Below are 13,230 nucleotides of genomic sequence, written 5' to 3' on the forward strand. Positions count from 1 at the left end.
GTACCGTTACTTTTATTTAGTTCTATTAGGAGAAATAGTTTAAAGATATAAAGATTTTAAGTAGGGGTGGGGTGGGGAGATATAATCACTATGTACTTTCCACCTAATACAAATAAAATGCATGATTTGTACGAAAGGAAGTTGGTAACATGACATTTTAGCTTCAATCGGCAGTAAGATAAACAAAAATTAAAGCTAGTATTTTCAAATCTAATCGAAACAATCGGTAAAACCGTTACAGAGTTAGGTTTAAACAGGCACGTTCTAACATCGTACAACTGAAATCTAAGCACGTGATTTTTAAAAGTCACTAACTTACAAAAAGATCGACGTGTTCTTAACAGGATAAGTTAAAGTTTGCTTAACGCAACAGCCAGAAAATAAAGTATACAGTGAAACTGAAAAGTTTATCAACTAAGTTGAATTTAAGATTGTTTTGTTAGTACTCACTCGCGATCTCGTCTGCAAATGATGATAAACATAGCAAGTTGCCCCAGTTTCTCGTCCCAGTGCGATATACCAGGCCTTTAAATTATCAAGATAAATATTTTGCTGTAGTAAAGCTACTTTTTTTTGCCAAAATGCTCGTTGAAGAAGACAAAGGTGGTAAGAATTATCTTGTTCGGCATGACTGGTACAAAAGAGTTTGCTGTGTGTGTAATGCACGTTAAATAATTGTTTTAAACGCGAACCTCCAGTTTTCAAGCAAGTTTTTGTGAATGAAGACTATTTTATTAACGTGTTGTTCCTGTTTTCTCAGATATTCTATACTAAATAAAATCAACACTTGAAACTATACAGACTGAGTTTTCTATGGACTTCTGTTGTTTTTTCTTGATTTTGAGACAAGTTTCGGGCTTCACAATGAGTTCTTCATCTAATTAATAGAAGCAAATATATGGTTTAGATGATGAGAGAGTTGATTCTTTTGAAAGTCTATGCTGGTTTGTAGATCACTTTCCTCTATAAAACTGTATCATGGTAGGTAAAAGCTTGTGGGAAGTGTCTTGAAGAATCTTGTAAATAGTGGAGGAAGGAATATGGAACTGGAATTTCCATTTTAGGAATGATCATTAGATCTCGGCGTGTAACAGAAATGTCAGATGGTTCTTAAATGTAGTTAGTGTATTAAGGGAGTTTTTGAATGTAATAAAATTATTAAAGGAGTTATTGAATTTAGTCAGAGTATTAAGAGAGTTATTGAATCTAATGAAAGTATTAAGAGAGTTATTGAATATAGTCAGAGTACTAATGGCGTTCATGAATCTTGTCAAAATATTAAGGCAGTTATTGAATATAGTCAGAGTATAAAGGAAGTTACTGAATCTAGTTTGTTTGTTTGTAATTATGCACAAAGCTACACCATGAGCTAGCTGAAATCGAGAGAATTGCCTACTGGTGTAAAAACACTACAGATCTCGTAAACAGTCATTATTTGTATGTTGTGATATTAAGCGTTATTTTCAATCTGATTTTTTCGAGTTATAACAGTGAACAGATAGACATTTGGCACTGTGGAGGGCTAAATGCTAGAGTTTTTGTTTATCGAAATATATACTCTATTCTTTCTTTGTAGTTACTATCGTTAGTAGTATTGGTTGGAATGCTTAACATATCTAGTTTTTATTATTCTTTCGTTATAGAGATTATCATGCATTGTTAGCTTGGTATGTGTATTTGGAATTGGCTTGAGTCTTCTAGGCTGGCTGAGATTCGTGGATATTGTTGGGATTGCGGCCGAAAGTGTCGTTTTCGGCGAGGGGGCCAACTGATTAAATAATGCATTCTAATCTTTATGAATAAAAATATAACAAGCAGGTAACTTGTTATTATGGAAAGTAATATTAATATCATCTGTTTTTGACGCAATACATTTTCATGTAAAGATATGTTTGACAAACAGCTCTTGACATGGTAAATATTACGTTTTGCTGTAAATAATACATTTTTTTAAATATAAGAGTTGTTACTTACAAAAAAGAGACACGCCAAGTTCAAACAAATCACCTGTAAATAAACAAGTAAATTACTCTCGTATTAAATGATGTCTTACTACAGCATATCAACATACACATGATTTGTTAGTTTAAGGAATTATTTACAACATTTTACTGTAGCTTTGAATGTTGAGATTTTAAGAGTAATGATTTTTTCCTTTATAAATTACAGATTCCGCAGAAGGGCGCCATCTCGTGGCAGTCCCATCAGACTTGATGAAGGAACAGGTGAAACCTCTTGATCTCAGTACAGTACGAGGTACGATTTCAATTTATCTGGGTCGAAGTACATATAGGAATATAATTTTTTTACTTCTGTAGTGTTTGAAGAATGTCATGCGTAATCAACCACCACACGCTGTACTGTACCTTGCAACATCTTCTGTTTGCGTTATTAGTCAGTACGAAATACAGGAAAAATACACACTGTACTGTAAATAGCACCCAAGTCTGTCGTACTTCAATCGGCTTGATGAGCCCAGATATGGGACGAAAGGCCTTGTCAGTACTAGATATGGTAGAAGTAGCGTGGATGATATATCATAACATGTGCTTCTTTCCTTTTACTCATAAACTCTTAGAAATACACCTTACCTTGATAACCTTATTAAACGTTGGTTAAACTGTCAGGTTATAGGCCCTTGGATTCAGATATAACCGTCCCAATTTTGACCACAAGGGCTTTTGCCCGCTCTTTCGAAGCAAATAACATGATTGGTTAAAGTGCTTTGTCCAACTCTTTTGAAGCAAATAACGGATTGGTTGTGACTTTTATAATGCGCCACAGCAGAAAGCGCGGATCGTGTTCAACTGCATCATGTGTCGAACCACGATCCTTAACCTTTTGATCTACAATCCAACATACTAACTACTAGGCCACGAAGTATAAAAAAGAAGACATGTTATACAGTACCTAAAAACGCCCTTTCTTATAGCATAACATGAATAAGGTAAACATTACTAACCCAGAACAGACGGAAGCAAGGAATTTAAAGTGCTAAGTTAAAAAACAACAAAAAACTTTCAAGCATATGGATTACAACAAAAATTCATATATTCAGTACATCATTAAATTTAGATTAATCATAGTATTGTGAACAACACACGTTCATGATTAATAGTATACCTATATTATGTATGTAGATAATACGTTTTCAATGATCATAAATAACTTTGATTGCGTCTGTATCTGCTAAATGTGTAGGAATGATCTGAAACATTATGTGTAGACATATTTCTCTGGTCAATATAGTGTGTTGAAAATTGCTGTGTCGATAGACTGAGAAGAATGAGATTGCAAGAGTGCTCATTATTTCCTTGTTCTGTAATAAAACAAGGCACAACGAGGCCCTTATCAATTCTGTTTTCTTTCAGCTCTCCAAACTGGTTTTGTAGTGTTACAGTTTACTTTTCAGTGGCGAGATTTTCGTTTGAGCAATGGTCAAGCAATCTTAGACACTTACGTCACATCTGATCGTATAATTCATTCTCTATATTAACTCGAAGAAAGTATGGTTTTATTGAGAGAAAGATCCATGCGAACGAGGGTATTATATTTGCTAACGTGATTGTAGGTTTTGACAAAGCACCTAGCTGGTTTTTATTGTTGTCATATTTATAACCTCAAAATTTTTCTTTTTGCATCTTTACAGTTATGCACATTATACCTTTCTTTTTTGATGAAAGCTTTTTAAAATTTTGATTACATTACGGACAATCTATCAAAGAAGTGTTACAAATACGTCATAGATGGTTTCTTTTCATCTTTTGGGTGATGTTTTTACAATTCTTTTTTGAGAAAGTAATTGAAAGGTAATTAATTTTGTAAAATACAAAATTAACAAAAATAACACTTTGCCGGAAAGTATTTTATTCTTTTCTCAAATCCTCGCCCAGCATGGCCAGGTGGTTAGGGCGCTCGACTCGCAATCTGAGGGTCGCGGGTTCGAATCCCCGTCCCACCAAACATGCTCGCCTTTTCAGCCGTGGGGGCGTTATAATGTGACGGTCAATCCCACTATTCGTTGGTAAAAGAGTAGCCCAAGAGTTGGCGGTGGGTGGTGATGACTAGCTGCCTTTCCTCTAGTCTTACACTGCTAAATTAGGGACGGCTAGCGCAGATAGCCCTCGTGTAGCTTTGCGCGAAATTCAAAAACAAACAAACAAACTCAAATCCCCCTGGTGACTCAGCGGTAAATCTGTGATATTTATAAAACTGAAAATCAGGTTCTAATATCCGCACTGGACAGAGCACAGATAGCCCTTTGTGCGAAACAATAACTTTTCACAGATTTTTTAGAATATCTATGAACGTTCTTTTATGATAACTGGAGAGTATCTTACTGTAAACGTCAAAGAAATGGTCATTTCATTGACAAATATTTAAAATGAAACCTAGTAAATGCACCTAATCTCGGATTTATCAAAAACATTTTTAGATATTTGATTTATCTAAAAAAATATTTTTAGATATTCGAAACATATGAGAAAATTATTCCAACAAAACAAGCGACAAGTAAAGATTATAATAACATTCGTATATTGATTGTGTTTTATGTGTGAATGTATATTAAAGATTCCGGGTTTGTTATCGAATAAGTCACAATGTCACAGCAATATTCAAGTTCTAATTGACAATAGGAGATGTTACCCAGTTCGTTAGAAGGAAAACAATTCGGCCATCGTTACACAATGCTTTTTTTATATATTTGTTCTTTGTTGTCAGTGGGGTGATTAATACGCGTCTTGTTAATATATCATCTCCATAAACTCTTCTTATGTCGCCATAGTTGAAGGAACAAAGGCTGTAGTGAATAAAGGCCGGGGGGGGGGATTCGTCACATTTCATTTCAACAAATAAGTAGGTTTGTTGGTAAAACAAAAGCAGATACGAAGTGCTTGAAGTTTCAAATGAAAGGGGGGTCTTTTCCGAAAACTGAAACCTGTTTGTTTAATTTTTGCACACTAATTTATGTCAATCGTTAAAACTAACGCTCAGTACAACGAACCGTGTATTATTTCAGTCAGAATTCCAAGTTTTAAAAGAGCCTTTGAGGGGCGGATGTAATCATTGTCATTTTTCTTGCGGAACATTACTTCCGTGGCTAGCCATAGTTTAGCACAAAAAAAGAATACTTCTCGTTAAGATAGACACCATCTCACTCCGAACATTGGCTGACCAAGAACAATGATGTTAGTTTTCGCACACTAAATGGACTTGTTATTTTGAAAAAAATGTAGTTTAGGTTTACAAAACAGAAAAAGAAACCAGCAAAAACTTTGCATAAAAATACATTTATGAGTCTTGTGAAAAAGATATACATATTGTGTTGCTGCTCCTTAAATTGTTTTACTCAAGTTATTTCATGGTTTACGAAATGGTTTTATTATTTCAGTATTTATTGGGCTATTTGTTTTACACACATCACAAGTCATCTTTAACCAATGCTATTTAAAAAGTTATATACGTGTAACGAAAAGCATCAACGATCCGCTGAAACCAACGTTCAAATAACCATAAATCAGGAAGATATAGGTTATAAAAAAGAAAAGTGCGTTTATATTACAAAGCTTTTGCTATTCTTATCAACTAGATATTGATTACATATAAATCTTATAGCAATGAGCTTGTTATTTCTGCATTGATTTTAATTTGTTTTAACACAGATTTTTAAATTATGATTTCTCTGATCAGACTGTAGCTTAGTCATATGTGTTGGTGACCTTTGCCATAACCCGGATGTAAAGATCTACACATGGCGCCGACTAGTGGTACTTTCAACAAATCTGTCGTCGCCTTTATGTGTTACGTCCGATCAAGGCCTTGAAATAATTGGCTGTTTAGTTGTTTTTTTATTTTTTGTCCTACTGAAAGTATATTTGCTTGCCCTCGATCTATAATTAACTATCAATATATTTTTTTCTAAACTACACACACGCTCTAGATAGGAGGATAATGTGAATCTCGTGAGCGCGCGCGTGGTTATAGTTATATCTGTCCAATAGCTTGAACACATGTATTACTCGTTACGAAGTTTGTAAGAAATCCGGAAGTGACAACACGCCACATCGTCCTTGTTCCCCCCCTCCCTCTCTTTACATAAATTGAAGCTATTGCAACCATCTGTTATAAAGCTTCGCAACGTCTCAAGCGTGAAACGCGTCTATTGCCTTGCGAGAAGGTGGGAAAAAAACTCTAAAGAACTAAGTCCTTGGGCTCATCATTCTCGTTATTAAGGCCATAAGACACGATTTTTTCAACCACGTTATCCTCTATTTTCATATGCACATTTTTGAGGATATTTCTGAAATCATAAAATAACGTGGAAGTTGTTGCTGAGGCGGAAGTGAAAGTAGGTCAGCCTAATGTGCGTTTTTTTCCTGATTAACCTGCATGACGTATCCTAGAGATTCCACTGGAACCACAGTAAAACAACCAACAAACTTAAACCACATGCTACAGAAAACAAGGCAAGACGCACGCGCCACTCTCCCCTGAAGAGAAGCGCGTGAGGCTTGGTGCTCATCAGTCACATTCTGGGCTTGCGGTCACGCGAGGTCGTCGGCTGGCGTGTGGTGCTGACGGCGGTTGTCCAGAGAAGGCATGTTTTAGCCTGACAAGAAGCCGGAACTGGAAATCTGGCCAGGCCAGGGCTCGGTTATCCTGCTGAACGATTGGCAGCGGAGTTGGTGAGCTACAGTCAACCACAGGTTTCTCTTAGCGAGCAGTTATCGCCTTGTAAGGATCCCGAGTTTTGCAGACACTACCTTTAAACTTGCGTACTCTGAACTTTCGAATCGAAACAACCTTTCCAGGCGCTGAATTTTTATGCAGTTAGAAGAAAAAAGAAAGTTATAACTTCAAACGGCAAGTACATTATCTATTCTGTGTAATATGTTTATATATTTTTCATTTCTGAGATAAAAGGCTACGAGAAAGTTTGGGGAAGCTAAACAGTTTGTTCAGGTGATTAGTCACGTGTTTGCGTTTTGGTGAGCACAGATGCTGACTAATAAAGTTTAGGGCGTCCTTGCCCTGTTTTTGCAGCCTTCCCCGAAGCTATGTTATTAAAGGCAAACAACCACGCAAGTCTAAAATCACTTGTAAGGTTCAACAGATAATTATAAATTATTTTTAGTACTTGTAATATTAAAAGAAATGTGTATTTTTAAAGTTATAAATATAAGTACTCGTATATATGTAACTCATCGTATTTATTTTATCGTAAAGGTTTCTCCTTTCCAATTTACCAGATCATACATATTTTTTAAACATCAAATATTGTTTGTTTTTTAGAGCAAGTTCACAGTAGGCTATCTGCTGTGTTCATCGCGCGGAATCGAACCCCGTATTTTAGCGTTGTAAGTTCACCGGGGGACTCAAACCTTGTAATTGCATCTCAGTTATGTTTATGCTTTTAATAAATCTCGTAGAAAATATGTTAAGTGGTTAAATAGCGACTTCTTAAGGAATAGTTTCTACATGACGGGAATAATTGTTTCCTTATTTTTTGATGGGGTTTCGTTAATCTTTCGCACAAATCACGAGAGTGTTGCTTATACACACACACAAATAGATTTCACATAACATCATTAACTTCTAGGAATAGCTTAGACCAGTGGTTCCCAAACGTTTTTGTTCGCTTCGTTTTCTTAATTATGCAACCTTTCCACGAAGCACCTGAAGGGAGACCACGAACCACAGATTGAGAACCACTAATCCAGACAGTTTTATTTCAGCTTTGTAGTTATCTATTCTTCCATTCTTCCTGACGTACAAGCTATAAATTACAGCTCACATCCAACAGGCCTAACCGAACTAATAACCCGTAATAGTAGGGTTATGACTGTTTAGCTTAGCACAAGTTAACACGCGAGAAAGGACCTGAAATTGTAAGTTCGTCTTTCAACATTTCATCAGATATTTGTTTATCCCAAAAAGTATCCTCATCCAGAATCTGATGATATTTTCCAGATTTGTACAAACAGTTGTTACAGTTTGCTGCTCCATTACGTATTGATAAACAATTTGATGCATCATAGATGATTTTTGTGTTGAATTTAGTGAGTCATCGTTTTACTTCTGGTTTTTAATCCTTTAGTACGTGTGTGATAACCGTTTCTCTGACGTGAGAGATTTCTTACAGTGCCATTTTCCACATGATTTACGCTAATGTGTTGTTTATTAATCATTAAACATAAGCTGAATTAACTGTCACGAACTTGTTTAAGTAAACACATGCTCGTGAGTCATCGTATATATATATATATATATATATATATATATATACATATAGAAATTGCCATAGTTTGTTTTTCATGCTTACGTGAACAAACACTTAAAATTTGACTGAGCGAAGTAATTTTCAATTACGTTTACATTCGTTTTTAATTCAAATACATCAGGTGTAGTATCACAATATGAGTTCACGCATACTAGTTCACGTACCCGTTAGGTCCGATCCAACCACGCTTTGTCACTTCTTAGGGGGGAACCTTAGGATACGTGCCAGGTTTGCTGACAATCGGCCTAGAGGTTAGTTCTCCACTTATAAGCGGACACACACACAAACCTATGTCAAATATGACTTTAGATAAATGAATAATGATGTGAACTAACTTGTAATTCTATGAGTAAGAAAGTTTATATTTTCCGCTAAATATTGAAATTTAATATTTTATTTATCCGGTTTGCTCAAATAATGTTCTTCCATATTCTTGTTATAATTTTTTTTCGAACAAATAATAAACTGCATCAGTCGGTCTAAAACACCTTTTTGTAGAATATGACAGTTAGAAAGCGCCATCTGTTTTTTAATATTGTTCAAGATGCTATTTGCAATGTATTTTGGAAATATTATGGGAAAATGTAGCGGGTGTGTGTGGAAAAAGTAATACTTTCGCATTTAAACATGGCGAGAAGGAAGACGGGCTTTCACACCACCATTTCGAAGTTCGCGTGTGTGGTTCGAGACGGACGCTGACACCGGGATTTTTTAAATGAAACTACTCGTTTACCTCTTGACGAGAAGTTATGTATTATTTGTTTGTTTCAGATGTTCGCTCAAAGATATCTGTGCTAGTAGCCCTTAGTTTTGAACTGTTAGACTAGAGGGGAGGCAACTAGTCAACAGCACTCACCAACAAGTCTTGGGCTGCTCTAATCAAATAGAGGGATTTGACCGTCACACTTATAACGCACTCTCTGCTACATAGCGTGATATTTTGCGATGATGAGGCGCGAACCATGGACCCTCGGACCCACATTAAAGTACATTAATCAGTGACGAATCCTGGATTTTCAGTTAAGGAGGCAGATTTTAAAAAAGGCACACCCTTGTCTCGAAAATTGTGCATACGAAACATTGATTTATAAACTATTCTGACATGTTTAGTGTTCGTAAAAATTCACCACTGTTTAGAAACTGCCCCCCCCCAGTAGCACAGCGGTATGTCTGTGGACTTACAACGCTAGAATCCGGGTTTCGATACCCGTGGTGGGCAGAGCACGGATAGCCCATTGTGTAGCTTTGTGCTTAATTACAAACAAATTACACGTTTAGAAACTAAAATACACCACATATATTAGAATTGCTAAATTGCCAGCTGCATTTGTTCTTGTTTTTAAACTCTAAAATCATAATAATAGGGAATAAAAGAGCTTCGTAAGTAAGTTGAGTTAAAACAGTGATAGATTTGCAGCGAGTGTTACTTGTTACTGGATCACTGTAGGTAAAACTGTTTGTTTTTTGAATTTCGCGCAAAGCTACACGAGGGCTATCTGCGCTAGCCGTCCCTAATTTAGCAGTGTAAGACCACCGCCAACCTTTGGGCTACTCTTTTACCAACGAATAGTGGGATTGACCGTCACATTATAACGCCCCCACGGCTGAAAGGGCGAGCATGTTTGGTGGGACGGGGATTCGAACACGCGACCTGCAGATTGCGAGTCGAGTGCCCTAACCACCTGGCCATGCCGGGCCATTAGGTAAAACTACTCGCCTTAATTATAGGAAAACATTATTTGACGAATCTGCTAATGTATCGTTATGTATATTTATCACAGAAAACGCAACAGTTAAAGAGTTAACGTGTTAGATTACAAACTACATACTTCTGTTTACAATTTTTAATTCTTCAATTGATTAAGCTTAGTATACGCCAAACTTTGCACATCGCATTGTTTGTATTGAAGATAAATTTTGTAGCTATAGAATGTACAAGACCTTTTCAGTCATTTCATACCTCATAGTAATAAAAATTGTTACGTCACCAGGCTCATTCTTCTAGAGCAGGGGTCTCCAAACCTTTTTGGACAAGGACCGGGAAGTAGTTCTTTTTAGGCTTCGCGGGCCGGTGGGGTTGTGGTAAAATAAAGTAGGGATGCACACACGATCAGATTGGCTTTTGCTCAATTACCTTTTAGTTTTATAATATAAAATATTATATTATTACTTTAATAAACTGTTGGTGGGCCGGATAAACCGAAATCGTCGGCTGGATGCGGGCCGTAGTTTGGAGACCCATGGTCTAGACTCTAGAGGATAGTGGCGTAATACTTGTCTTACAGATTGCGTAAGATATACGCATTATTTTTCGATGTGTTTCAAACTTAGATACACAAAGTTTAAGAACAAAATTTAATATATTTTTTTAACCATAACCTTTGTGAAACGTAATATAATAGTTTTTCAATTCTACATTTTTTTATAATTTTTGTTTTCTGTTTGCCTTATTCTACCTTTGTATATATAGCAAGCCAATAACTTAACGAGACTAGAAGAACAATATTAATTTGTATAAAGTTTTGGTTGTTTATAATTAAATGCACGAATTGCAGTTGGTTTAAATATTCAGTTATTAGGGTTATAGGCCCGGCATGGCCAGGTGGTTAGGGCGCTCGACTAGCAATCTGAAGATCGCGGGTTCGAATGTTATAATGTGACGGTCAATCCCACTATTCGTTGGTAAAAAAAGCAGCCCAAGAGTTGGCGATGGGTGGTGACGACTAGCTGTCGTCCCTCTAGTCTTTAACTACTAAATTATGGACGGATAACGCAGATAACACTCGTATAGCTTTGCCCGAAATTTAGTTAAAACAAACCAAACAAATTAGAGGTATGACGAGAACAACAACAATAGATCGATGTATCAATTTACGTTTCATTGTTGTCTAATATATTGTTACGACAGCGGAAGTCACGTGACGCTGATAACATGTAAGATCGGGGAACATCACGAATAACCCAGTATTTGCTAGTCGCCCTCTATTCTTGTATATAAGTGCGCCAGACAATTAATCGGAATTAGAATTGCAGACAGACAGAGACGGACAACTGAGTCAAGCGCGGTAGTAAAATGCGTGAATCGTGGTGAATTATAGCGTGTGTTTGAGTTAAAGTGATTGTGGAAATTAAGTGTATTGCAAAGTTGAATTGAGAAAGAATAAACTAGTTTTATTTAAGAAAGGACTCGTATCGCTGAAGTTTCTCGGAAAGAATTTCTACGGAAAATTATCAATCAAGCAGATACGTAACAATATCTAGGATCAATAGATACAAGAATTTAAGAAAATACCGTCGTACATTTACGATAATGTAAAGGTTTAAGTCAGTGTTAATGGAGATTCTAAAATACTCTACAGAGAAAATATTAATGTTATAAAAACTGCACAGTCTCTAAAGAACTAAGTTAATCAATAAATAAATACATTGATTGTTGAATATATTCATAATAGTTAAAAATATTATAAAATTTTGTTATAAAACTTTGTAATTTTTACTATGTACTGTAAAGTTTTTAAACTATATATTACACCACCTAGTGTTAATAGTCCTAACTATTGAGTATATGAGCTAAGCTCGAGAATTCTTGTGGGTTTGTAAATGACACAGACAATGAAAATGTTATATTTGTGAAACTGTTTTTAACCCATTGCAGCCGTTGGTAGTGATATTGTATGTTAGCTTGTGTGATCTAAAACTGTCTTAACTGAAGAAAGAGTTCATAATAATGAAGGAATATGTATTTGGGTTTCAGTACAGTCAGAATGTTCTTAAACTACAAGCATATACGATTAACTTCTGCGTTGCAAGTAGTTAACTGCTTATATGTATAACACCTGTAATACGGAAGACGATCCAAAAACAACGGGATTGGCTCTAACACGGTACCATATGCGGCTCTCAACTTAAGGTAATTAGGAATGCACGAAACGTGCGACTTTTTTGTTAACTGTCACATGATGTTATGCATATAGTTACCACAGTGTGGTGTATTGTTAGGCTCGAGGCTGTGAAGCACGTAGGTGCATGGTAGCTTGTCACGTTCAGACAATAAACTGACACAACTTCATTGTTGGAGCTCTAGCGTTACATGTGTAGATGTCCAACGAGTACATGCACATCATCACACGTGAACAACTTAAGAACAGACATGCGCATTTTAGCGTAGATATAGACTGGCTGGAAACGTGCCCACGTGTAATTATCTTTCAGCCGCTCTATGGTTTCTTCACGTAGCGCCGTTTTGATGGTTAGAGTTATTAGTGTTAAGAACAAATTATCTATTTAAATAAACCTTTCGGAGCTGGGTAATTGTCGCATCAGAGCTGATAATTTCATCTAGATAACACGAACTTTTTCGGACACATTGAAGTCAGCATACACAACATATATACGTTAGGTTTGCAGCTATGTAATTACGATCACGATACAATAATAATGACATTTTTAGCGGGTGAAAAGGCCGTCCTTTTTAAAATGGTTTGAATTAGCGACGTCGTTAAATAAAACTGACAAAACAGAATCACTGCTCCCCCTGTTGGTTAAATTTTAAACAATACTTTTAAAAAAAAGTCACACGACTGTCTTTGTAATAAAAGTTATTTTGAATCAGTTTTAGTAATAACCTATAAAAACATTAACAAAATATATAAATAGTAAACTAAAACGTCCTAACTTTGGTTCATAAATTATATTTGCATATCTCTTATGATGAAAAAACCATAAGCAAAAAAATCCGATAAACGAGTGATTTCCGAAGGTAGATCTTTCTTCTTCGGAGGCAAGTTAAACGTTTCTTCTCCTCTAAACAAGAAAACTATAATATATCCCAATTATCGAATTTCTTTATTAAGGTTCACAAGTAAATAAATTTCAGAATCTTTGTGTACACACATTTCTTTCTAATTGGTGAACTGTGGTGAGGGGGAAAAAAAAGTATGGTAACTTAT

At 35.8% G+C, this 13,230-nt stretch overlaps 1 protein-coding gene across 2 annotated transcripts in view; it reads left to right on the top strand.

The window, feature by feature from the left end:
• The window catches only part of LOC106478906 (ETS domain-containing protein Elk-3-like), a 27,571-nt gene that overhangs the window by 4,639 nt on the left and 9,702 nt on the right, over positions 1 to 13,230 (top strand). Inside the window, exon 2 of one of the 2 annotated variants that reach the window (XM_013939485.2) lies at positions 2,170 to 2,256. In XM_013939485.2, the coding sequence (XP_013794939.1) occupies positions 2,170 to 2,256 (87 nt within the window). Of the gene's footprint in view, positions 1 to 2,169; positions 2,257 to 6,124; positions 6,865 to 13,230 lie in introns of those variants that run through there. The other variant, XM_013939486.2, reaches the window with a different exon arrangement.

Source organism: Limulus polyphemus, unplaced genomic scaffold, assembly GCF_000517525.1.
Source record: "Limulus polyphemus unplaced genomic scaffold, Limulus_polyphemus-2.1.2 Scaffold261, whole genome shotgun sequence".
NCBI lineage: Eukaryota > Metazoa > Arthropoda > Merostomata > Xiphosura > Limulidae > Limulus > Limulus polyphemus.